Raw genomic sequence first — 26,202 nt, 5'->3', positions numbered from 1 at the left:
CTCTGGAGGACACAGCGTCCCCTGAACACCGCTGGACCCCAAATCTGAGGTGGGGAGGAAGGTCTGTGTGACAGGGGAGCAGCTCCAGTGGGGGATTGGGAGGGAGGGAGGGAGGAAAGGAGGAAGAGGAGGGCCGCGCTATGGGATCAGGCTGGGCTCTGTGGGATCAGGGAAGAAGAGGAGGGCTGGGCGTTGAGGGATCAGGGAGGGAGGAAAAGGAAGGCTGGGCTCTCTGGGATCAGGCTGGGCTCTGTGGAATCAGGATGGGCTCTGTGGAATCAAGGAGGGAGGAAGAGGAGGACTGGGCTCTGTAGGATCAGGGAGGGAGGAAGAGGAGGGCTGGGCTATGGGATCAGGGAGAGAGGAAGAGGAAGGCCGAGCTGTGGGATCAGGGAGAAAGGAAGAGGAGGGCTGGGCTCTGTGCGACTAGGCCGGGCTTTGGCATCCGGGAGGAAGAGGAGGGCCGGGCTGTGGGATCAGGGAGGGAGGAAGAGGAGGGCTGGGCTCTGTGGGATCAGGGAGGAAGAGGAGGGCCGGGCTGTGGGATCAGGCTGGGCTCTGTAGGATCAGGCCGCGCTCTGTGGTAGCAGGGAAGGAGGAAGAGGAGGGCCGGGCTCTGTGGGATCAGCCTGCCGTCACTTCCTCTGGCCCAGGCCTGGGGGAGGCCGGAGATGAGGCGGACATAGGGCCGGAGATGAGGCGGACATGGGGCCGGACACGGGGCGGACATTCCAGCCCTATTCCTCCCTCTCCCGGCTGAATCCTTCTGGGGCAGCCCCGTGTGGGGCTCAGCCCCTGCCCACAGCCCAGCCCGGCTGTGCCGCTGCCCCAGAGGGTCTCAGCTGCCACCCCGAGCGTCCCTCAGGGATGAGACCCCACACGCTGCCCCCGAGCACCGCCAGGAAAGGCAGTGCCAGCTCTGAGGGCTTTGCCTGAGGGATCCTCGGAGCTGTTCCTGTGCCGAGCCAGGCACGGCAGCACCGCCCTGCTCCTGCTTTGAGCGATCCCGAGCCACAGCGGAGCCTGGAAATGCCTGAGCTGGAGCCTGGCAGAGCTGGTTGATGTATTCAGCATTTTCTGGAGAGTTCATGGTGGGAGGAACGGGGCTGCCTCTGATCTGTGCCTGCCCACGTCACAGCTTTTGTCACACAGCCACACTGAGCGAAATAAAACCCCCAAACTCAAAATGTGAGTCAGCTTTGCTGAGTCTGCTTATTTATGAACAACAGAATTATGAACAACAGCTCTATTCATACCGCAGAGAAATTTTAGAGTCCTTGGATGCTAACAAGCAGCTAAGAGCCTGTCCTTGCTGCGGGGTGCCCCCACTGAAGGGGCTGTGGGATCCAGCCCCAGGCACCGGCAGTCTGGAGGGTTCTGAGTAAACGTTCATTCTGTGCCAGCATCAGTGGGAAAACTTCACGGTTTGGAAGTTTTTGTGAAGTTTTGAGTTTGCTGAGAAAACTTCATGGTTTGAAAGTTTTTGTGAAGTTTTGAATTGAGAGGAAAACTTCAGGTGCCCAAGTTGGGCACAGCCTCTGGAGGTGGGATGCTCGGTGGGATGCTCCTTTCCTCCAGCTCAGATCCTCTGCACATAATTCCCAGGGAAAAGCCCTTCCTTGCCGTGCAGGTGGCCTTTCCACCAGCCAGAGGCATCTGGGGAGGGAGAACACAAACAATCAGCTGTGCTGCCAGCAGGGCAGGGAGAGGAGGCGGGCAGGGCAGGAGCCTGGTACCTTCCATCAGGATGTCAATGACATCCCCCACGTTGAAGCTGAGTTCATCCACGTCCTGCCCGATGTACTGGTAGAGCGCCCGGCAGCGCGGCCCCTCCACCCTGGGTTGCGGCTTGGGGCGCCGGGCTGGGGGCGGCCGCTGGCCCACGCTGCGGCGGCGCTGCACCCTGTGGGCGGGAGGGATGGGGTCTGCACCGACAGGGCATGGGGATGGCATGTGCTGCTGCCCATTGCCCATCCTGTACCCATGAGATGGCATGTGCTGCTGCCCCTGCCCACCCTGCACCCACCCTGAACCCATGAGATGGCATGTGCTGCTGCCCCTGCCCACCCTGCACCCACACACCCATGAGATGGCATGTGCTGCTGCCCCTGCACCCCCGGCACCCACACACCCATGAGATGGCATGTGCTGCTGCCCCCTGCACCCCCTGCACCCACACACCCATGAGATGGCATGTGCTGCTGCCCCTGCACCCCTGGCACTCACACACCCATGGGATGCTCTGTGCCTGCAGGTGGGCACTTCCAGTTTAGGGACTAGGGGAACTGGGGCAGGATGAGCTGCCCATCCTGTGCCCACACATGGGGTGCTCGGTGCCTGCAGGTGGGTGGTCCCAGTTCAAGCACTGAGGGAATTGGGGCAGGATGAGCTGCCCACTCTGCTGTCCCCACACCCATGGCATGCTCTGTGCCTGCAGGTGGGTTCTCTGGGAACTGGGGAAACTGGGACAGGATGAGCTGCACCCTCCTGTCCATTCTGATGTGCTCTGTGCCTGCAGATGAATTCTCCCAGTTCAGAGACTGGGAGGACTGGGGCAGGATGAGCTGCCCACCCTGCTGTCCCCCACCCATGGGATGCTCTGTGCCTGCTCTCCCAGTGCAAGGTCTGGGAGGACTGGAATACACAATAGCCTGGGAGATGTGTCCTGCCAGCAAAGCTAGGACACATCCCCTGTGTCCGAGGATGCATCTGGTCCCCTCCTCAGAGGGGAAAGCCCCTCCCAGTGGTGATGGCAGCGGGAGAGGAGGATGGGACAGGGACAGGGACATGGGACAGGACCTACCCCGCCACGCCCTGGTCGGGCACGTTGAGGAAGTCCATGTTGTGCTCGGATGGGGGCCGTGCCTTGGGCTGGTGGCCGGCGCTGCGGGCGGGAAGCGCTGCGGCCGGGGGGCCCCGCGTCTGCTTCTGGGGCATCTTGTAGGTGTCCCTCTGTGCCCGGCCATCCCCGCGGGGCATCTGGGGACCCCCGTTCCGGCAGGCTCCTGGAACAGCCCATCCCAGGAGGGTGCATTACAGGGGGGTCATGCACAGCCTGCACCCCCTGTTTCCCCCACCCCATACCCCCTGCTCACCTCTGGGTGCTGATGGGGCACTTCGGGAAGGTGCGGGACACCTGCTGCCACCTCTGCCCTGTGCTGCCCCCTTCCTTGTGGGCTCTGGGGGGACACAAGCCCCCTGTTAGATGACAGTCCTCAGAGCCAGCTGTAGGGACTGTCCCCCCATTTGTACCCTGTTCCCCATCACCGGAGCAGAAATGGGGGAGACAAAAACCCCACAGGGTACACCCAGCTCACCCCAATGCTCCCAGGCCTCCAGATGTTCCCTGTGACCCCAGCGCTGCTGTGTCCCTCCTGTGCCACCCCCCAGTGCCCTGGCACTCACTGGCATTCCTGGGGAGCCCATCCCCGATGGTGACCGTAAGGGTTTTGCCTCCAGCTTTGAGGGCGGCCACGTCGCCCTGTCCCCTGACGAAGGTGACGTTGCGGGTGCCACCGCCGCCCCAGCCCTCCTTCTTCACCCGAAACTGTAGTCTGGTGGTGAGAGAAGCCATGAGGATGCGGTGACAGGACCCTGTCCTGCTTTGTCACCTCTCCTGGCCTCCATCCTTACGTGTCCTTGAAGGAGAGGGGCAGCTTGGAGCGGGTGAGCTCCTCGAAGCGCTTGCACAGGAGGCTGATCAGCTCCGTCTTGAAGATGGACTCCAAGAAGTTGTCGGCATCGTTCTCATGGAGGATGAAGAAGTCGTCCTGCCTGGTGCTGGGGGAGCAACCAGGGGTGTCAACCCCACCAAGGCCAGTGCCAGCTGGGCTGGGGGGGATTTGGGGACCCCACAGGGCTTGGGTCCACCCCAAGGAAATTTGGAGGGCGATTTGGAAAACTCTCTGGCTTCTGCAAAGCACCCATGGGGAGCCTCCACTCCAGTGGATGAGGGACTGGGGAGCAGCAGGATGTGGAGAGAGGGGAATCCCAGCCATGAGGAGAGCCCCTGGTAAGGGACACACCTCAGCGAGACGCCGCTCACCGCCTGCAGCTCCACCTTCTTCTTGAGCACCTCCTTGATCTGCCCCTTCTCAGGCCCCTTCTTCACCTTCTCCCGCCCGATCAGGTAGAAATACTTGGGCGTGAGAATGAAATCCCGCTTGATGGGCTGGGAAAGGGTAGGAGAAAGGGGGTTAGGGGGCTTTGCTGGGGGGGCACAAACCCCACAAACACACATCCCACCTCAGGGAAGAGCCCCCAGGAGCTGCAGCAGCCCCAGGCGTGTCCCTGCACCTTGAACCTCCGGTCGTATTTGGTGACGGAGTCGGCGAAGTCGACGCGCTCCCGCTTGGCCAGGAACTGCCGCAGCTCCGGCCGCTCCTCCATGCCCAGGTAATCCCCCACAAAGTTCCTGTTGATGCTGTTCCTGCGCCGCTCTTTGAAGTTGTAGAGGATGCTGGCAGCTGGGAGGGACCCCAAAGAGGTGCGGGTCTGAAATGGCTCTGTGCTGGTGGCTCAGAGCCCCCCCCAAAACGTCACATGGGTCATGGCAGCAAGAAGTGGGGCTTGTTTTATGCCATGGGAGGAATCCCAGCTGCTTGAGCTTGGCTGGCTTTAAAACCCATTAATTGCCTTCAAAAAACCTCGTGCTGTGGAAGGGAGGAATGGACCCAGCTGTGTTCTGGGTTTTCCTCCTTGATTTTTCCTGCTTGCCTGGGAGGGTGGGAAAACCCATGATGGGGTCAGTGGCTTGTCCCATCCTTCTGCCAACACTGACTGCAAGCTACTCCCATCCATCCCTGTGCTTGCAATGGAATGCAGAGTGAGACAGCACAAGGCTCCCAGGGCTGGAAATAGGAGCAGGAAATCCCTGCTGTCCTTTCAGAGTGGGAAAAGACTCCCAAAACTCACAGGCCGGTTCCTCCATCACCTAATCACCACTAGTGCCATGATTAGGAGCCAGGCTGCTGCTGTCACAGCTAGGCTGTCCCAGTGAAAAGCACCCTAAAAGGGCTGCTGGGGTGGCACTGTCCCTGTCCTTGCCCAGCCTTACCCTCCTCTCTCATCTGCTCGTATTTGCGGATGGCCACATGCCGGCGCCAGGCCTTCTGGATCACCCGGGCGAAGCTGTCAAATTTCCTCTCCCGCATCTCCTCGAGCAGGAAGAGCTGTGAGGGACAGGCAGTGCTGAGCCAGGACACCCCAAAAACCCTTCCCCAGTGATGCCCAGCCAGGGGCAGTGCCCCCCAGGAGTCAGGGCCACACACCGACTCGGGGTTCTTGACGAACACCTTGCTCCTGCCCATCTGGTACTGGTCTGGGTCCATGTTGACCGAGCGCAGAAGGTGCTGCACCCCTTGGCGCTCGTCCCCGCGCCACGATGGCCACGTCTCGGGGGTGAGGATGGCATAGCTGTGGGGACAGAGCAGGCTCACAGAATCCCACAATAGTTCAGGTTGGAAAGAACTTTAAAGCCCATCCAGTCTTGTCATAGCAGGGACAACTTCCACCATCCCAGGGTGCTTCAAGCCCTGTCCAACCTGGCCTTGGACACTGCTCTCCTCTGGGAATCCCCGTGCCAGGGCCTCCCCACCCTCCCACGGAACAATTCCTGCCCAATATCCCATCCATCCCTGCCCTCTGGCAGTGGAAGCCATTCCCCGTGTCCTGTCCTTCCACCCCTCATCCCAAGTCCCTCTGCCACTTCCTTTAGTGCCTGGAAGGGGCTCTAAGGTCTCGCCCAAGCCTTCTCTTCTCCAGGTTGAGCACCCCCAACTGTCTTCACCTGTGAAGCCATTCCAGGGCCTCCCACACCCTCCTCTCCTCCTGAGGAGGTGCTGTGGGCTCTGCCAGCCCCATGCCAGTGGCCACTCACCGTTGCAGGAACTTGTGGAAGAGGCGGCGGTAGGCGAAGCCTGCCCGGCGCACCCGGATGTTCTCCTTCAGCCCTAGGTACTCAACCTGGTGCTTCACTCTGTACAGCAGGGAGGGACAATGTGGGATGATGACAGGTTAGGAGGAGACCCAAAGGTGCACCTAAAGAGGACACTGTGTCCCTACTTGTGCTCCCTGGGTTAGTGGACAGCTCAGAGGGACCAGCGCAGGGTTGTAGTTTTTGGAGGAAAGCTGGTCCTGGCCACATCTCCATGGCTGGGTCCCCTTCCCTGGGCTCTGTGGGCTCCCTGTTACCTGCTCTCCTCCCAGTCCCGGGGTTTCTTGGTCTCGTTGGGTTTGATGCAGCGGATGTAGTGTGGGGTGCACTTCATGAGCGTGTTCACCAGGTCGTTGGCCTGTTTCTGGTGCAAGGATCGACCTCTGTAGTATCAAACGGGGTGGTGGGAGCACTGCCCCTGCCACCTCCCCAGAGACAGCTGCCGCTCTGCAGCCCAAGGGACATACCTTGATTTTGGAGCCCGCCGTGGTCGGCCGTCCCTTTTTGTCAGAATCAAGTTTTTCTGGGAAAAGCATCCGGATGAAACCGCTGGAAGGGAGGGGACAGTCCCCAGGTGAGAGCTGCCATCACGGCCTGGGCTGAGGCCAGCTGGGAAATCCTGTACTGTGGGGCTGAGTGCCTCCTCCCTGACCACCCCCAGGAGCAGGAGCAGGAGCAGGAGCAGGAGCAGGAGCAGAGCTGGTGGATGACCCCGCTCTGCCCAACCCTGCAACCCCAGGATGCTCCTGGTGCCCATGGGGCCATGCAGGACTGAGCTCCCCAACCCACAAAGGCAGGACCAGCCTTTCAAATCTGCATGTTGAGGACTGTGCTCTGTTCCCCAGCCCTTTTGGGGTGCCCCAGCACTGCCAGACTCACTATTCACTGCTCTGCATGAGCTCGATCAGGTCAGTGAAAAGCACGTCCCGGTTGCGCTCGCAGAAGCCGTTCACATCGTAGGACACCTGGGGACAGGAGGGGACCTCAGCTGCGGCTGTGGGGTGCAGGCTGGGGGCTTTGGGGTGCCCTACCCACCTTGCCAGCATAGTGGTGGATGACAAAGCCCGAGCTCCAGCTGTTGAAGTGCTCATGGGTGCCCACGGCCGCCTGCAGCTTCTGCAGCAGGGTCTGGTCGGCGCCCTCACCCGTGGCGTGCATGGTGGCACACACGTCATCCAGGACACTCATGATCCCAGGAGGGTTCTGCCACAAGGAAAGGGAAGCCACGGCTGTGGCAGGGCCCAATCCTGCACCTGGTCACAGCTGCTTCATGCTGAGCCAGGTGCCCATGGGTACTGCAAGTGTCCAAGGCCAGGTTGGACAGGGCTTGGAGCATCCTGGGATAGTGGGACAAGATGATCTTTAAGGTTCCTGCTAACCCAAACCAGTGTGGGGTTCTCTGCTGCTTGGCAACTCGACAACTCACCCAGCCCCTGTCCCTGGGTGTCTCTGCCCCCCAAAAGCCTCCCCAGCAGAGGGGACCCCACTCACCAGCTTGTTCTCTATCAGGTCACACACCACTTTGTTGTTGAAGTACTGGATCTGCGTCCACTTGATCCCCTCCTGCACATATTCCTCCTGGAGAAGCACAGGGAGAGCTGGGTGGGCCCTGAGCCCCTGGGATGTGCTGCAGAACCCCTCCTCCAGCTGGGTAGGAGGGGGCTGCAGGAATTGGGGTCCTGGCACAGCCCCACAGCCCCCAGCCCAGCCCCTTGTACCTGCTCGGCCTTCAGGGTCAGCTCAATGAAGATCTGCTGCAGCTTCTCATTCACAAAGTTAATGCAGAATTGTTCAAAGCCATTTTTCTGCATGAAAGATGGAAGAGAAAATGGTGCTGAGTTGTCCTTTGCTCACAGAATCACAGAATAATGAGGTTGGAAGAGACCTCTAAGATCATCAGGTCCAGCCTATGCCCTAACACCTCAACTAGACTATAGCACCAAGTGCCATGTCCAGGGTTTTATTAAACACATCCAGAGATGGTGATTCTACACCTCCCTGGGAAGAGCATTCCAGTACTTTATTATTCTTTTGGTGAAAATTTTCTTCCTAATATCCAACCTGTACCTTCCCTGATGTAGCTGGAGACTGTGTCCTCTGGTTCTGTCAGTGCTGCCTGGTGGAAGAGACCAACCCCCCCTGTCTGCAACCTCTCTTCAGGGAGGTGTAGAGAGCAATAAGGTCACCTCTAAACCTCCTCTTCTCCAGGCTAAACAACCCCAGCTCCTTCAGCTCCTCTGCCTCATTGTGGGGAACCCAACCAGCCGTTCTTGGGGGCCACTCTAGGGACCTTTTTTGGGGCCGCCTGACCCAGGTGCTGTCCCTGCTGTGGGAGCAGGGCAGGGCATTCCCAACCACACACACCTGGAATATCTCAAATCCATAGATGTCCAGCACCCCGACGCTGTACTCCTCATATGGCTTCTGCATGGCCCGGTTGATGGACTGCGGGGACAGAGGGGTCAAACTGGCTGCAGGGCGCTGGGATTGGCCATCTCCTGGGGCAGGGGGTGACCATCCCCTCTGAGGCCCACACACCTCCACCAGGAAGTCGAAGACACGGGCGTAGAGCCCCTTGGCCAGCGCGTCGCGGGTGTAGGCCGCCTGCTCCACGTTGAGGGTGACGGTGATGGACTCAGAGCGGCCGCCCCACTTGCTGTCCATTTTCCTGCTGGTGACCTTCTCGTTGAGGCGCTCCTGGTCGACCCCCAGCAGGTAGGCAGGGAAGGCCAGGGCTGGGCAGAGTGGGGCTGGTCAGGGCTGTGTTGTCCCCACCTGGCCATAGTCGAAACCCTCGGCCCCATCCAAGTGTGAAGGACAGCAGTGGGACAATGACAGGGAAAAGTGACACCTCTCCCAGAGCAACACCTGGCATCTGTCCCCTGGCTAATCAATCTCTGGCTGAGCCATTGACTTGCTGCCTCAAGTAAAGTTCATAGTGAGTTGCAAGCTCATTGACGTACATTAGTTATGTACCGGAGCCTTAAGCAGAGCCCTGTTGGTTAGGGCATGTAGCTGTTGACTATAATATCATGGGATCAAAGCCCATCTGTCTGCTAAATTGGAAGGTCCTAGCTTAATTAAAGCACCTGAGTTGCATTTAGGGGATGCAGGGTAATGGCCTGCGGACTTTAGCAGAAACTAAGAGAGTTTAACTCTTGTTTAAGGCTTTGAAGGCCTTTGGTTTAGGTAATCCTAAGTTTCTTAGATAATGGGGAGATAGGATGAGGATGACAGACATGGTGGTTAAGATAGCAGTTATAATGCCTGGTGCTGGTACTGCTTCCCTCCTCTGCCAGGGGATTTGTGGCACAGCCAGTTTGCCACTCCTTCCCACTTGTCCCCTGTGGCTACTCACAGTCAGCGTTCTCCACCCGGGCGTAGTTGCCCTCCTCCCTGAAGCTGATGTTGCCCAGGTGCAGGATCCCTGCCACGATCTGCAGCACCAGCTGCTGGTCCTCACCGCGGATGCCGATGACCTGCATGGCATTCTGGGGGTGCACAGACACCCTTTGAGCCCCCACCCGGCCCCAGAGCTTTTGGGGACTCCCCTCCCTCCCAGGCACTCACCATGGTCTCATGGAAGTCGCTGCGGTCGTCTGTGCCCTCCACCTGGTAGGTGTCTGTCTGGTTCAGGTAGAAGTAATAATCCGGGCTCATGATGCCCAAATTCTGCCTCTGCTCTTGGGACGCTCCTTGGATGAGCTGGGAGGGGACAGGGGGCTGTGGTCAGCCAGCTCCTGGTCCCCCCTGCAGCCTGGTGACTCCAGGCCACCCCCATACTGTCGCCATGACATTTTCTGAAAAATCCCTTTGCCAGAATTTTTCTCCTGAGAAGCTGAGAGGCCTCAGAAATGAAATGTAAACAATGATTATCTGCTGCTGTGGAATGCAACAGGTCCATCTTTGATTGGTCTGATGTGGTTGTTTTTAATTAATGGCCAATCACAATCCAGCTGCCTTGGACTCTGGTCAGTCACAAGATCTTATTATCATTCTATTCCTTTTTATTCCTTGCTAGCCTTCTGATGAAATCCTTTAGTCTGTTCTTTAGTGTAGTTTTAATATATCATTAATATATTAATGATATATTATATTATATTATATTATATTATATTATATTATATTATATTATATTATATTATATTATATTATATTATATTATATTATATATATTTTCTTTTAATATAATATATATAATAAAATAATGAATCAGCCTTCTGAAACATGGAGTCAAGATTCTCATCTCTTCCCTCGTCCTGGGACCCCTGTGAACACCACCACATTTTGCGACCCTGAATGAAGAAAAATTCCACCCCATACCTGGTAGTAGATGTGGAAGTTCCTCTCGCACTCGTTCTGGCTCACCACGCGCGACTTCTCCAGCAGGAAGTTGGAGATCTTGCCCCCATCAGGTTCTCCTCCCCGGCTGAACTGGATCTCAAAGTATTTTCCCTGCTCCAGCACAGATCCTGCTCAGAGCTGTGGCCCTGCCTCAGGGGTTCCTCATTCCCCCCAAGCCCTTCCCCACCACACCAGGAGCTTTGTGGGGTGTGCAAACCCTGGCTGAAGGTTTCATGGTTTATGTGGAGACCTCATTGCCCCCTCAACTGCCCAAAAGGAGATTGGAGCCCGGTGGGGTTGGTCTCTTCTCCCAGGTAATAGGCAACAGGGCCAGAGATGGCCTCACATTGCTCCAGGGGAGGTTTAGATTGGATATGAGGAAAAATTCCTCCACTGAAAGGGTGGTCAGGCACTGGAACAGGCTGTGCTGGAGTCACCATCCCCGGAGGGATTGAAAAGCTGGATGTGGCACTTGGGGACACTTGGGGTAGTTTTGGGGGAATGGCTGGAGTTGATCCAAAGGTCAGCTTTGAACCCAGCTGGTTCAGTGGTTCTGCTGCAGCACTGCCCCCTGCACCTGCCCTGGTGTCACAGACATCTTTTATGAAAAAGCGTTTCCTTAGGATTTTTCCTCCTGAGAAGCTGGGAGGCCTCAGGAACAAAATGTAAACAATGGTTATCTGCTGCTGTGGAATGCAACAGGTGCATCTGTGATTGGTCTCATGTTGTTGTTTGTAATTAATGGCCAATCACAGTCAGCTGGATCAGACAGAGAGTGCAGGACAGAGCCTTTTTTATCATTCCTTCCTATTCTATTCTTAGCTAGCCTTCTGATGGAATCCTTTCTTCTTTTAGAATAGTTTTAATGTAATATATATAATAAAATAATAAATCAGCCTTCTGAACCATGGAGTCAGATCCTCATCCTCAGACCCCTGTGAACACTGTCACAACCTGGCACTTACAAAGCGGCTGGAATTGTTGTTCCGGACAGTTTTGGCATTTCCAAAGGCTTCCAGCAGCGGGTTGGACTGCAGGATGATGTCCTTCACGTGCTGGGGACACAGGAGGACAGGGCTCAGTCCTGCTGTGTCCCTCTCCAGGCCTGGGGACACACCTGAGCCTTTGCATGTCCCCAGCCCTGGAGTGGCTGCTCCGTGTGCCACCAGCAGCCCCATCAGGGGGATGTTGGGGACCAGGGTGGTGGGGATCAGCTGGGGGGTGAAATGACGAGTGGCAGGGGGGACAACAGACCCACCTGGACTTTCTCCCCACCACCAGACACTTTGGAGATGTAGCCCATGATGTATTTTGCTGCCACTGTTTTCCCAGCTCCGCTTTCTCCGCTGTGCAAAGGGCAAAGCAGAGCAGATGTGAAACAGCCTCATCAGAGCCACCCATCCCTTGGGGGGACTTTGGGGTGGGTTCTGGAGCAGGACCAGAGGATGACAGTGAATTCTGGGCACTGTGCCATCCTCACAGTGGGTCTGTGGGGGATCTGGGATGGTGGTCCCCCACCACAGCTCTGCCCAGGGGGATCAGTGTGAGCAGAGCGTGGCTCGGTGAGGAGATGTTGAATTTGTTGTCACCGGGCTTAGAAGTGGAGGAGGGGGACTTGGGAGCCTCAGAGGGAAGTCTCCGGCCTTGCCCCACATCCTGACCATTTCCCTTGCAACACTGCCCTGCAGAGCTGCATTGCACAAGGCTCTGGGGCTTTGTCCCTGCCTGGGACACTCCTGGTCACAGCCTTGCTTGGAGGGTCCCTCCAGACACCCCAGATTCCAGGAGCCAACACTTCATTTGGGAAAACCTGGGCTGGGGAGAAGGGCTGGTGGGGACAGGTGTCCCCAGGGGCAGTGGCAGCCCGGGTGTGGCCCAGTGTCCCCCAGTACCTGATGATGACACACTGGTTCTCGCCGTCGATCAGCATGTTCCGGTACATGTTGTCAGTCAGGGCGTAGATGTGGGGGGGATTTTCATACTGGGCCTAAGCAGGGGACAGGGACAGCAGGGCTGAGCACAGGGCAACCCCCAAATCCCCAAATCGCCCTCACTCTGCGCATGTGGGAACTAGACCCTTCACAGTGACCCTAAACAAGGGACAAGGACAGCAGGGCTGGGCACAGATCAGCCCCCAAATCCCCCAAATCCCCCTCACTCAGCCCATGTGGGAGCCACACTTCCCACTGACCCTAAACAAGGGACAAGCAGTGTTGGGGTCAGAGCTCCCCAAATACTCAAATTCCTCTCACTCTGCCCATGTTGGAATCAGCCCCTTCACAGTGACTCTATAAAAGGGACAAGGGACAAGGATAGCAGTGCTGGGCACAGAGCTCCCCAAAACCCCCTCACTCTGCCCATGTCAGGATCAGCCCCTTCACAGTGACCCTATAAAAGGGACGAGGGACAAGGGACAAGGGACAAGGGACAAGGGACAAGGGACAAGGACAGCAGTGCTGGGCATAGAGCAACCCCCAAATCCACAAATCCTCCTCGCTCTGCCCATGTGGGGATGAACCTCTTCCCACAAACACCAACTCATCAGCAGCGAGTCTGGTGATTTTTAACCCCCCCTCCTCCTTGGGAAGGGCTGGGGCAGAACCACTCCAGCTGCATTTTACCATTTTTGGGTTTCTTTCTGTGCATTTCTGAGCTGAATTCCCCAGGATTTGCTGCAGGGAGCACTGACCCCTGCAGGGGCTGTGCAGAATGGGGATCCTCAAGGGTGTTTGCACACATTTAACCCCTGCTTGCCCGCGGGGCAGCCTCACCGCGCCCTGGTACAGCTCGATCTCGCGGTCGGTGAAATACGGCATCTGCTTGAAGGGGTTCACGGAGATCAGCACGGGCCCGATGTAGGTCTGGGCAGCAGGTCAAGGGCTGTGTGTCTGTCCCTCCTTATGTCCCCCCTTCCCAGTGCCCAGTCCCACCCCGGGGGCAGAAAGGTGGTTATGGGGTCCTATGGAAGGTGGTTTATGGGGTCCCCTGGCACGTCCAGGGATGGCACAAGGGTGGCATTTCCAGCCTGGCACAGGCAGAGCTGCCCTGCTGCCCTGACTTGGGGCACTCCCTCAGCCCCTGCAGTGTGATGGGTGCAGGAGCATCCCCTCAGCTCCCTCCTCTGGCTGGGGATTGGCTCTAAAACCTCTCCAGCATCCCTGGAATTCACCCTCTGCTCATGCTCCATCTGCAGCTTTTCCAGCAAAAATCCAATGCAAAATCCATCCTAATTTTACATGCAGGGAAACTGAGGCACAAAGAGGAGAGGAATCCCAGCTCCTGCCCTTCCTTGCCCACAGTGCTGCCTTTCCTGCAGCATCCCCAAGTCACTGAGTGCATGGAAAAACAGGGAATTGCAGCAGGATGGGCTAGGTGAGGAGAAGGAGGATGGGGATGGAGCAGGTGGGGTTATCCAAGCCTTTGATACCCTATTTGTGTCCCAAACAAGGGGACAGTGGCCAGAGGGGCAGGAGGAGGGAGCTTTTCTGGGAAATGCAGAAGCTTGGGATGTTGAGTCATGGCTGGACAGAGCCCTGCGTGCGGCAGCGCAGCAAAAAGGGAAGGGAGAGGCTGCGTGGGGTATTTTTCCCCTCCAAAAGAACAAAATCAAAACCCCAAAAAAAGCCAACCCCACACGTGTGCAAAGCCCCAGGGCTGCGGGGGGAGTCACAGGGCTGAGTCACAGCTGGGACACATGGCCTTGTAAGGACAGGGCCACATCCCCACATCAGGGGAAATGCAGTGGTGTGGGCACAGCCTCAGCCCTGTGTGCCCTGTGTGCCCTGTGTGCCCATCAGGGCTCTGCTCCAAAGGAAGGAGCACAGTGGGTCCTGCAGCATGGCAGGAGAGGGGTTTGGTAGTTGTGTCTGTGCTGGGCACAGCTCAGCTCGGGATGGTGACATTCCCTCAGATCTGTCCCCACAGGACATGGACATGCTGTCCCATGTGCTGACAAAGCCTTGGAGCCCGTCCCTGCCTCTCCCTGTGCCTGTGCCTGCTGCCTGGGCAAGGATACAAAGATGAAATCGTCCATGAAACGTTTCTTGAGGTTCTCCACGATGGCCTCCTCGGAGATCTTGGACAGCAGCACCATGTCGTCCACACCGCTCTGCTTGACATTGTGGCTCTGCCAGTGGAAGCGCTCCTTGCTGCCCTGAGGGGACAACGGGGACACCGCGGCTGTGCCAGGGCCACCTCTGGCCACCCGAGCTGCCACAGCCCTGCCTGGCTCAGCCCTCGCCCCAAACCGGGGTTTGGCAAAGCAGAGCCCAAAATTCAGAGCACTGGGGCTTGTCCCAACATCCTGGAGCCCTCCTCACCTCGAGGAGCAGACAGGATGTGCAAAGGGAAGAGTTTGGCAAAGCAGATCCCAAAATTCAGAGCAAGGAGCAGACAGGACCTGCTCCAGCCCTCTGCTCCTCAGCAAGATAGAGAAGGACTTCTGTTGGTGCACAGACTGATTGTGAGACAGAGCAATGCAGGGGAAGGGTGGTGGTGGCATCCTCTGCACCCCCACATCCTCCTGGCACCCTGTGCTCCCCTTCGTTGTGCCCAAGGAGATGCCAGCAGCCTCTGCCCAGCTGTGCCCAGTTCTGTGCCCAGCTTGTCACAGACATCTTTTATAGAAAATCCTTCTTCCTCCTGAGAAGCTGAGAGGCCTCAGGAACAAAATGTAAACAAATGGTTATCTGCTGCTGTGGAATGCAACAGGTGGGTCTGTGATTGGCCCATGTTGGTTGTTTCTAATTAATGGCCAATCACAGCCCAGCTGTCCAGACTGTCTCAGTCAGACACAAGCCTTTGTTATCATTCCTTCTTTTTCTATTCTTAGCCAGCCTCCTGATGAAACCCTTTCTTCTATTCTTTTAGTATAGTTTTAATATAACATATATAATAAAATAATAAATCAAGCCTTCTGAAACATGGAGTCAGATCCTCATCTCCTCCCTCATCCTCAGACCCCTGTGAACACTGTCACACCAGCTCTGTCCCCAGCTCTGTCCCCAGGGACTGGGCTGTGATTTCAGCCCTGTGGGGTAAACAAGGGAGCTGTGAGAGAGGAATTCATCCTGCGTGAACCCCCCCGAGGCTCCCCTTGCCCTGGATGTCCCCACAGACAGGCTGGGCACAGCTGTGCTGGCCGTGTGGGGACAGGGACAGGGCCGAGGCCCCTCCTTCCCCACCCCCGCGGTTCCTCTTTCACCCCCAGGCTCCTGTCACCGATTTCACTTCTCCCCCATCAGCCCTGGCCTCTTGCTCATTCCATTTCCCTTTTCTTCTCCTCTTCCCCTTTTGCTTCATTGCCCTGCAGGCTCTCAAGGTTTCAGGGCCCTGCATCCATTCCCACACCTTTGCAGGCTCCTGGCGGCCTCTGATTGTCACCAGGTGTCCCCCTGGGGTGTCTGTCACTGGGCTCTGCAGCCCCAAACATCCCCTGTGCCCCCTCTCCAAACCCCAAAAGCCCATAGAGCTGCTGAAGGGGCTTTTTGGTGCTGTCTCACCACCTATGTGGGGTCAGCTCAGGGGGCTCAGGGCATCCAGGGCTGCCTGAAATCACCCAGGGAGCTTCTCCTCTTCCTTTTCGAGGCCTTTTTCTTGCCTTCATGCTAATATCCCCTAGGAAATCCAGCTGGAAAAGCACAGGCAGGCTCAGGCATCCTCTGCAGGTCACTGTGGTGTCATCCAGGGAGCTGCCAGGGATTTGGGGGTCAATATTTGGGATCACTCAGGGGGCTCAGGGCATCCAGGGCTGCCTGAAATCACCCAGGCAGCTTCTCCTTTTCCTTTTCAAGGCCTTTTTCTTGCCTTCATCCTAATATCCCCTAGGAAATCCAGCTGGAAAAGCACAGGCAGCCTCTCCAGGTCACTGTGGTGTCACCCAGGAAGCTGCCAGGGACCCCAGGAGCTGCCCAGCTTCACCCCAAACCCTGAACTTCAGGAGGAGAAGGGTGGCAAGAGCCCAAACCCTTCAGTGCCCCATCCTCAGCACCCCAAAGCTGCTGGCACAGCAGCCCAGGCTGCTGCTTGAGGCCAAATTAAGGCAAAATGAGAATTTCCTTCCTGAGAGGTCACAGGTTTTGAACTGACACCTAAAGATGCTCTGACAGCTGCTCAGAGGTGTCAGTGGCGAGGATGTCTTCACCTCCTCTTCCTCTGGGGCTTTCCTGGCTCTGCTGGGGCACCTGGTGCAGCCCAGCTGGGGGGAAAGCACCAGCTCAGAGCTGGTAAATGAAGGGTTTGTCATGATCTGCAGAGCTCTGGGTGTTCCTGCTTTCCCTGAGCCTCTCGTGGGGTTTGCAGGGCCAGGGCTCGCTAAAAAATCAGGGTGAAGGGGAATTAGGATCCCTTAAAGCCCTGGTGTTGTCCCAGCTCAGTGCCATGGGACAGAGGTGACATTGGCAGCTGCAGGTGACATCCCTGTGGGGAGTGGGAGCACGAGTTAATTTGCTTCCAGAGGTTTGGGGCAGCAGTTTCTCCATCCCCTGCTCTGTCCATTCCTCTCTGCCCCAGAGAAGGGCACTTGCCCCAAGCCATCCCACCCTCCAGCCAAACAGGGAGAAGATTTGTCCCCCCTCCACCTTCCAGGTGCCCTTTGCAGCCCCTGTGCTCGAGGAACAATGCTCCAAAGGGGACAAGTGACACATGAGGAGCCCCTCAGTGCTCCAAAGGGGACAAGTGACACATGAGGAGCCCCTCAGTGCTCCAAAGGGGACAGGTGACACATGAGGAGCCCCTCAGTGCTCCAATGGGGACAAGTGACACATGAGGAGCTCCTCAGTGCTCCAAAGGGGACAAGTGACACATGAGGAGCTCCTCAGTGCTCCAATGGGCACAGGTGGCACAAGAAGAGCCCATCAGTGCTCATGGGCACAGGTGGCACAAGAAGAGCCCCTCAGTGCTCCAAAGGGGACAAGTGACACACTAGGAGCCCCTCAGTGCTCCAAAGGGCGCAGGTGACACACAAGGAGCCCCTCAGTGCTCCAAAGGAGGCAAATGACACACAAGGAGCCCCTCAGTGCTCCAAAGGGCGCAGGTGACACATGAGGAGCCCCTCAGCACCCCCAGCTGTGGCACGGGCACTGTCCCCACCACACCCCTGTGCCAGGGCGCTCCCAGCACTCAGACAGGATCTCTGGGCAGGGAGGAGAGCAGCTCTTGGTGTGGCAGCTTTGAAAACCTCATGTTTGCTTCAAAACTGCGGGTTAAACCACACAAAGAACACTGCAAATCAAGCTGATGACGAGCTGATGCAGCCCAAGGCGGCACCTTTTGAGTCAAGACAGATCAGAAAGCATCAAAACCTCAAAAACCACTCGGAAAGCTGAACAGAGCAACAAGTTTGTCACACAGTTGTCGCAGGGCTGGGGTGTGATGGGGCTGGTGGGGGTCAGGCTGTGGCTGCAGAGCCCCTTGGTCCTCCAGGAAGCCACAGATGGTGGAGGAGGGGACAGTGTGTGTGTCCTTGGGGACAGCATCTAAGCGGCCTCTTGGAGGTGACAGCCACAAGTGTGGGTGGCAGAGAGAAGGCTCAGTTTCAGCCTGGCCACTGTCCCCTCCCTGTCTGGGTGGAAATAGCTGGGACACATCAGCACAGGGATGCAGGAAGCAGAGCTGAGAGCTGTGGCTGCTCCTCACCCCCAGTCTGAGCATCTTCCCAATTCTGAGCCCTTTCACCTTCCTCTTCTGCCTCCACAGCAACTTCCACCAGTGGCTGCTGCCCTCCCTGCACCCCTGAGCCCTGACCATGGCACCAGCACCCAGAGGATCCCTGTTAGCCTGGGGGATGTGGCTGCCACCCCCACCCCACCCTCTGCCCCACAGATTCACCCCGTGGGTACCACAGCAATGCCCAAACCCCTGTGTGGCAGCACAGCCCCATCCCCTGCTGCTCCCCACCCTGTCCTGGGGGTCACCAGCCCCCTGTATCCCACCCATGGCCTCCCCCAGCCCTGTCCCCAAGCTGGGCAGCGCTGTCCCCTCTCCTGCAGGGACACGGGGCAGCCCCAGGGTGTGGGGCGGGCAGGGCTGGGGTGGCAGCAGTGGGAGGTGACATCTGAGGGGACCTGAGGGGAGCAGACTGGCACTCACCATGATGTCCCTGTGTCCCTCCCCAGGCAGCTGCTCAATCTCCTGTCACCGACAGCCCAGGGCCATCCCAGAGCACTCGGATTTTGTCTTTCTGATGTGACAAAGATTATGACGATTCTGTTTCCCTCCCACTTCCTCATTTTGCACCCTTCGTTTGTGGGCGTGGGGAGGACAACGGCAGCTGTGCTAGCAAGGATTTGGGGGGGGCTGCCCAGGGTGTCCCCACCTCTGCTGCCGCTGCTGGTGAGGGACAGGATGCAGGACAGAGCCCAGCAAGGATGCTCAGAGCCTCGGTGACATCTCCCATCACTCTGCAGTGACAGCTGGGTGTCACCTGTCCAGTGGTGGCCAGTCAGTGCTGGGAGGTGGTTTTAGGAATGAGATGCTTTGGGTTGCATATTCTTTGTTGTTGTATTTTGGGGTTATTTTGGTTATTTTCCCCCCTCCACTTGAGGTGCAGAAAAGAGTGAGGTTTCTACAGGAAATTGAGGCCTGAGACTGTTCTTAGCCACCCTGTCTCCTGCAGAGTTACCCTGCAGAAGATGGTTTGGGTTAAAAGGGACCTTAAAGCCCACCCAGTGCCACCCCTGCCATGGCAGGGACACCTCCCACTGTCCCAGGCTGCTCCAACCCTGCCCAGCCTGGCCTTGGGCACTGCCAGGGATCCAGGGGCAGCCCCAGCTGCTCTGGGAAATCCATTCCAGGGATGGATTCCACAATTCCTGATTCCCAATCTCCCACCCAGCCCTGCCCTGTGGCAGTGGGAGCCATTCCCTGTGTCCTGTCCCTGCAGGCCTTGTCCCCAGTCCCTCTGCAGCTCTCCTGGAGCCCCTTCAGGCCCCAAAAGGGGCTCTGAGGTGTCCCTGGAGCCTTCTCCTGTCCGGGTGAGCAGGCCCAGCTGTGCCAGGCTGGCTCAGAGCAGAGGGGCTCCAGCCCTGGCAGCATCTCCGTGGCTCCTCTGGCCTGGCTGCAGCAGCCCCACGTCCTCCTGCTGCTGCTGCCCAGGGCTGGGGCAGCTCTGCAGGTGGGGTCTCACCTGAGCCCAGGGGCAGAGGGGCAGAATCCCCCCCTGCCCTGCTGACCCAGCCCAGCATCACCAACATGGGGGTGCCTCTGTGCCATGGGGGAAATTCTTCCTCCCCATCCTAAAGCAGCTCTGGGTGAATCCCCACCTCTCCCACCTGCTTTTCCCAAGGAAAACCCTGCCCTGCTTCCAAACCTCTTTATTTGGAGTGGACTGTGGTGCTGAGGGTGCCCAACCCTGTCGCAGACATATTTTATGGAAAATCCTTTCCTTAGGATTTGTCCTCCTGAGAAGCTGGGAGGCCTCAGGAACAAAATGTAAACATTGATTATCTGCTGCTGTGGAATGCAACAGATGCATCTGTGATTGGCCCATGTTGGATGTTTGTAATTAATGGCCAATCAAAACCCAGCTGGCTCAGACACAGAGCCGAGCCACAAACCTTTATCATTTCTTTGCTATTCTATTCTTAGCCAGCCTTCTGATGAAATCCTTTCTTCTATTCTTTTAGTATAGTTTTAATACAATATATATAATAAAATAATAAATCAAGCCTTCTGAAACATGGAGTCAGATCCTCATCTCTTCCCTCATCCTCAGACCCCTGTGAACACCATCACACAACCCCAACCCCAGGCTGGAGGAACACAAGTGGGAGCAGAGGCCGTGCCCGGGATCGTAGCTACTCCTTTATTATAATTCATGCCTTACGTCGCTCCTCCTCAGAGTTAGTATGTTAAACATTGGTCAGTAGGATATATATCGATATAAAAATGGTGAAAACACCCCCTCCCCTCACCCAAAACCATCAGAACATGGAGCATGGCACCAGGAAGGAAGAGAAACGAGTTTTGCTGAGCACCAGAGAAGCTGCGATCGGCCGAGAGGAGCAGGTGGACACAAAAACGGAGCTGGGACAGGAGCACATGGGGGCTTTGCTGGGGGAAAGGGGACTGTCCCCTCCCTGCACCACAGGGATGGCCCCAAGGGAACAAAACACGGCTCTGGACAAAGCTTTCCCATCGCTGTGATGTGGAAAGGCCTGAAAATAATCGTCATCATTACAATTACAATGCCAACAAAAAGCTTTGGAGAGTTGAAGTCGGGTCTCCTCCACAGGCTGCCCGTGGAGGAGCTGGCCCTGGTTTGGCCACCAGGTGACCTGGAGGAATGTCAAACGTGCTCTTTTCCCATCTCTGGAGGCCTCCTGTGGGCAGAGGGGTGGGTGGCACTGGGACTGGCACCTCGAGTGGCACCACTGGGACTGGCACCACCTGCCTTTGGAGGCAAAGCACCTTTGGAGGCAAAGCACCTTTGGAAGTCAAGCACCTTTGGAAGTGAGGCTGAGGCTGTCTCTGGGGTGCCAGGCCCTGGGGACACTGTGCCAGGCCCTGGGGACACTGTGCCAGGCCCATTCTTGTCCTGCACCCTCCTGTGCTGCTCTCCCTGAGCCTGGCACAGCCTGGATGCCCATACAGCCCTCAGCACGCCTCTGCCCCAGCTCAGGGCTAAAATCTGGTCCTAAAAGTGACAAGGGCAAACAGGGGAACAGCCCAATCCAAGCTGGTGGCTATGGGAGTTTGGAGATCCCCCTCAGCTCATGGGGTGGCCTGATCCCAGTCCTGAGGTGACAGGGTGCAAACCAAGGGACAAAATCCCTGCTCCAGCCCCCCTCCCCACAGCAGCTCCTCTCCACCCATCACCCAGGAGCCACAAGGCACGCTGGCCACCCCAGGCACCTGAACCTTCCTCCCTGGCTCCCCTGGGGTCCCGAGGAAAGGGCAGCAGCCCCTGGAGCGCCCCAGCCCCGTGATGGTGCCCAGGGGACACGGAGCAGGATGAGGCAGGAGCGGGGCGAGCGGTGCCGCCTTCCCCAGCGGGACCTGGCTCCGCTACGAATAAATAACAACATCAGAATTTCAAGTAAAGTCCCTGCTCTGCCCAGCTCCCCCCTCTCCCAGCGCTCATCCAGCTGGGGCTGCAGTGGTTGAACCAGGATCCTGCCTCTGTCAAGCTCGGGGGGCCAAGGGGGTCTGTGGGGGACGGGTTGGGTGACGCCCGTGGGAGCGTGACCGGAGTCTGTGCGGGAGCCAGGGGAGGTTCCCGGGCAGGGCAGGGCCCTCCAGTGAAGCTTTGGCCTTCCAGTTTTGCCACCGGGGTCCCGCTGTGTCCCGCTGTGTCCTAGTGGCCCTGGCAGGTTTTACAGCACATCTGTCGGAAGTAGGTCCGGCTGCAGAACTTGAACTTGAGGACCAGCGGGCAGTAGGCCACCTTGTTCACATCCTTGCACTCTGCAGGGACACAGAACAGGGAACAGGGTCACAGCCATGCAGGCACATTATTCTTCACAGAGAAAAGCAAGGCACAGTCCTTCACAAGAATATTTCTGGGTTTCACCTTCTCTGAACCTCAGAGAAAGGAAAAACAATTCTTAGCATTTGCTGTGCCTGTGTTTGTGCCAAAGTGTCATAGACATCTTTTATGAAAAATCTTTTTTTTTTAAGATTTTTCCTCCTGAGAAGCTGAGAGGCTTCAGGAACAAAATGTAAACATTGATTATCTGCTGCCGTGGAATGCAACAGGTGGATCTTTGATTGGCCCATGTTAGATGTTTCTAGTAAATGGCCAATCACAGCCCAGCTAGCTCGGACAGAGAGTCCGTGATACAAACCTTTGTTATCATTCTTTTCTATTCTATATTCTATTCTTAGCTAGCCTTCTGAAGAAATCCTTTCTTCTATTCTTTTAGTATAGCTTTAATGTGCTCCAGGATGCTCCATACCCCATCCAGCCTGGTCTTGGACACTTCCAGGGATGGCATCTCCCCACCCCAGAGCCCAGCTGGTGCTGTGCTGGCTCCATTGTCCCTGACCCCAGTGGGACACGTGTCCCCCCCGCATCGCCCCTCACCTTCAGGGTTGTCCGTGGGCCCCGACTCGCACTTGGTCTCGCACTGCTGCATGCCGGGGGGCTGCAGGGCCTCCACGCACTCCATGGACGGCTGCCCGGTGTGCGCCAGGCACTGGACGGATCTCCTCTGCTGGCCCAGGCCACACTGGGCAGAGCACTGCGGGGACAGCACAGGGGAGCTGCCAGGGCCACCAGGAGGTGACAGCAGCAGGCACAGATGGGGGTTAGGGGGTGCAAAGGGTGCTGGAGGGCGTTGTTCCTTCCCTTCCTGGCATCAGTGAGTGATGTGGCCCCACATCCCAAAAATGCTTGGTTTGATTCTGCAGGGCTCAGGGAGGAATCCCACAACCAGCCCTAAATCCCTGGCCTGTCCCAAACCTCGTGCACCCCCACATCACCCTGCAGCTCGTAGGGTGTTCAGGGCAGGGAGTGTGGGCTCAGCTTCCTTCACAGAGAGCAGCAGGAACAATTTCCCAAAGATTTATCCTGGGAAACACAGTGAGAAACCTCAGAGAAGAAGAGAAAACAATTCTTATCTCTACTTGCTGCTCCCATTTTTGCACTTGTGGAATGTGTTATGGAGATTGTTTACCCAAAGCGATTTAGTTAATTGGACAGCAGTGAAAGTTGTTTTGAGTGATTAGCCAATCATTCAAAGCTGTGTCCTGGCTGTCTCAGACAGTCTAGGGTTTTTCTTTAGTGTAGTTTAATCTCTTTAGTATAGTTTTAATATAGTATTACTGTAATACAGTATCATTTTTATTAAAACAGTTGTATAGTTTTGATATAGTATTACTGTAGTATAGTTTTAATAAAACAATTGTATAGATTTAATATAGTATTACTGTAATATAGTTTAATAAAACAATGGTATGCTTTTAATATACAAGTATATATATACTATATATATATATACAATATATATATAGTATATATATATATATATATAGTAGTTTTAATAAAACAATTTTTTCTGAATCATAGAGTCAGATGCCAATTATTCCCTGCATTGAGGGCTCCCTGAATTTGATACAGAGATCACTGCCAGGGTGACCCCACTGGGCTCAGGGGGGATCAGCCCACCCTTGCTGACCCCCAGCCACCCATGGGATCCTTCAATGACTTCTGTGGGGTCCTGCCAGGCTTGGGACACCCCCAGGATCACCACAAATGAGGCAAAAAGTGGGGAAAACCACTGCCACGGGTCCCTGGATAGTTCTGGCCAGGATTTGAAGGGCTGGGGAGGCTCTTCCTGCCATCCCCCCGTGGGGAGGGCTGTCCCTACCTCTCCCCACTCGCCGGTGACCCAGCGGGGCGGGGGGCAGCGCCGCAGGTTGCACCTCATGCTGGTGGGGGGCTTGGTGGCCTCGTGGCACTGGGAGGTGGGCAGGGTGACGCTGTGGTCGCCGCTCTTGCACAGCACGATGCGGTGGCGGAAGCCGGGCCCGCAGCTCGGGGTGCACTGCAGGGACAGGGGACACGGTCAGCGAGGGCACAGAGGCAGCTCTGGTTCCTCTCCCCTGCTCCTGGCTCCTGAGATGTCACATTGTCACACACTGTGGACATCACAGTGATTGGCACTGTGCTGCTGGAGCAGCGCCCTCAGAGAGGGGAGAGATGGTGTCAATCACAGAATCAGAACATCCTGAGCTGGATCCCTCAGGGATGATCAGCCCAGCCCTGTCCCTGCACAGCCACCCCAAACTCCACCCTGAGCACCCTGGGAGTGCTGGTCTGGGCTGGGAGAGACCTTAGGGACCATCTTGTTCCACCTTGCACCAGCCCAGGCTGCTCAGAGCCCTGTCCAGCTCTGGCACCCTGGGCAGCAGCAGCCACTGAGAGTTCAGGTGACACCAGGGGTGACAGACACGACCCCACTGCCTGCACTGCCAGCACAGCCAGCTCCACACAGGCTCAGAGACCGGACAGCCCATGGAACCTGGAATGTCCTCAGTGGGAAGGGACCCTCAGGGATCATTGATCCAGCCCTGTCCCTGCACAGCCACCCCAACACCCCCACCCTGAGCACCCCTGGGAGCTCTGGCAGCCTTGGCACCATTCCCTGGGCAGCCTGGGCAGTGCCCAGCAGCCTCGGGGGGCAGAACCTTGCCCTGAGCTCCATGCCAAGGCCTGGCACAGCTGCAGCCCTTGCTGGGCTCCTGTCCCTGTGCCAGAGCAGAGCTCAGCCCCTGCCCCTGTGCCTGCCCTGGGGAGGAGCTGCAGCCCCCGAGGAGCCTCCCCTCAGTCTCCTGGGCTGCAGCTGAACCAGCCAAGTGCCCTCAGCTGCTCCTCAGCCCTTCCCCAGCTCCGTGTCCCTCCTCTGGGCACTCGCCTCTGACCAGTCCAGGGCCACCCACTCGGGAGGACACGTTTGGTTGTTGCAGGGCTCCAGCATCTTGGGCCGTGGCTGGGGGCAGGAGGCATCATCCAGGGTTTTCTCCTCGCTGGCAGAGATCTTCCTCTTGCAGAACACGCTGCGGGTCCGGACGCCCTCGTTGCAGCTGCGGCTGCACTCGGACCAGTTCCCAATGGCCCAGCTGGGGATGGGAACAGCAAAGCTGGGCTGGGCTGGGCTGGGCTGGGCCCCAGTGCCCTGCACACAGCCCTGGCCCTTCTGCAGCCACAGCCCCCCAGGCAGCTCTGGCTGAAGCAGAGTCCCTGCACATCTCCCCTTCCCCTTCAGGAGAGGAGCCAGGCAGGGGCTGGCACAAATCCTCACTGAAAATCTGGGACACAGAGGAGAAACCCCTATCCCATTCCACACCAGAGCTGCAGTGTCACCAGTGGGGGCTGTGACTTGGGAATTTCACTCTCTGCTACCCTGGTCTTCCTCCCTGGCTCCCTGCCTGTGCTCCAGGTATTTTGGATTAAGTCCTTTTTTGACTTAGAGATGGGGTAACTGAAAGGTGTTCTAAAAAATTTATTTTAAAAATTTAATTCTAAAATTTAAATTTAAAAATTTAATTTTAAAAACTAAATGTATAAATTTAATTTTAAAAACTAGATGTATAAATTTAATTTAAATTTTAAATGAAAAAATTAATTTAAAATTAAATTAATTTAATTGTAATTTTTTTTTCTATTTTTAGTCTCAAGCAACGGGTGAGACAATATAGATGCTATAATTCATGCTATTATAATTAGAAGTTAACTATTTCTTAATTACAATATGTTCTAAGTGCTTCTTGGCTTATCAGTTTTTTCTACACGATGTTGTAAATGCTTTAAAGCTATTATTATCTAAAATATATTTAATATCATTAATAATAAATATATTATTATTATACTAATATTATCTAGTAATATTAGTATAATTAGTATAAGATTAATATAATATGATCATTATCTAATAATATTAGATAATAAAAATATAAAATATTATCTCATAATAATACTTATATTATTATCTAAAATTATTTAATAATACTAATATTATTATCTAAAATTATTCAGAGCTATTATTATCTAAAATTACTCTCCATTGGTCTATTTTTCATAGTTCTATTTCTCCAAAGAAACGCTGATCTCCTAAGTCAACATTTCTTATCTCAAAGTGTAAATACAAATCCATACGATATAAACTTTCTATTAAAGTTTATCAGAAAAAATAAAACAACAAAATAATGATAATAATAATAATAATAATAATAATAATTAATTTCCCGTGTTGTTACTCACGCAGGGGGACAGGGCTCGGTGTTGCAGCTCCTCTGTCGCTCGGGCACTTTGGTGTCAGCGCTGCAGAAGTGGTTGGGGACAGTTGAGCCATCAGAGAGCTTCCTGCACACCACAGACTGGATCTGGCTGCCTGCCCAGGGCAAAGAGGGAAGGGGGAAAGGGAGGAGGAGGATGTGATGCCTCAGGTTTGAGCTTTTCTATTTTTCACATTCTGTGCTGCTTT

At 55.9% G+C, this 26,202-nt stretch overlaps 2 protein-coding genes across 2 annotated transcripts in view; both read right to left on the bottom strand.

Annotated features, from left to right (window-relative positions):
- Positions 1-1,175: 1,175 nt before the first annotated feature.
- On the bottom strand, positions 1,176-18,510 carry MYO1F (myosin IF). The gene is made up of 28 exons (XM_074528796.1): positions 18,368-18,510; positions 14,295-14,432; positions 13,051-13,140; positions 12,172-12,266; positions 11,538-11,625; positions 11,245-11,334; positions 10,259-10,390; positions 9,506-9,640; positions 9,294-9,426; positions 8,474-8,670; positions 8,300-8,380; positions 7,654-7,740; positions 7,427-7,513; positions 6,971-7,138; positions 6,815-6,900; positions 6,403-6,484; positions 6,193-6,299; positions 5,879-5,977; positions 5,271-5,415; positions 5,057-5,171; positions 4,297-4,466; positions 4,026-4,171; positions 3,634-3,780; positions 3,406-3,554; positions 3,096-3,179; positions 2,804-3,005; positions 1,737-1,903; positions 1,176-1,656 (listed from the first exon to the last, which is right to left on the bottom strand). The coding sequence occupies exons 1-28, from the start codon at positions 18,368-18,370 to the stop codon at positions 1,580-1,582; spliced, it is 3,300 nt and encodes a 1,099-aa protein (XP_074384897.1). The 5' UTR covers positions 18,371-18,510; the 3' UTR covers positions 1,176-1,579.
- A 1,345-nt stretch (positions 18,511-19,855) lies between these two features.
- The window catches only part of ADAMTS10 (ADAM metallopeptidase with thrombospondin type 1 motif 10), a 72,488-nt gene continuing 66,141 nt past the window's right edge, over positions 19,856-26,202 (bottom strand). The window contains exons 21-25 of the mRNA XM_074528770.1: positions 25,980-26,109; positions 24,634-24,838; positions 23,587-23,763; positions 22,302-22,458; positions 19,856-21,682 (exon numbers count right to left, since the gene is read on the bottom strand). Coding sequence (XP_074384871.1) covers positions 21,573-21,682; positions 22,302-22,458; positions 23,587-23,763; positions 24,634-24,838; positions 25,980-26,109 — 779 coding nt within the window. The 3' untranslated portion in view covers positions 19,856-21,572. The remainder of the gene's footprint in view (positions 21,683-22,301; positions 22,459-23,586; positions 23,764-24,633; positions 24,839-25,979; positions 26,110-26,202) is intronic.

Source organism: Zonotrichia albicollis, chromosome 29 (genome assembly GCF_047830755.1).
Source record: "Zonotrichia albicollis isolate bZonAlb1 chromosome 29, bZonAlb1.hap1, whole genome shotgun sequence".
NCBI classification, from domain to species: domain Eukaryota; kingdom Metazoa; phylum Chordata; class Aves; order Passeriformes; family Passerellidae; genus Zonotrichia; species Zonotrichia albicollis.
Note: the sequence above shows the minus strand (reverse complement) of the source record. Positions and strands in the feature narration are given on the sequence as shown.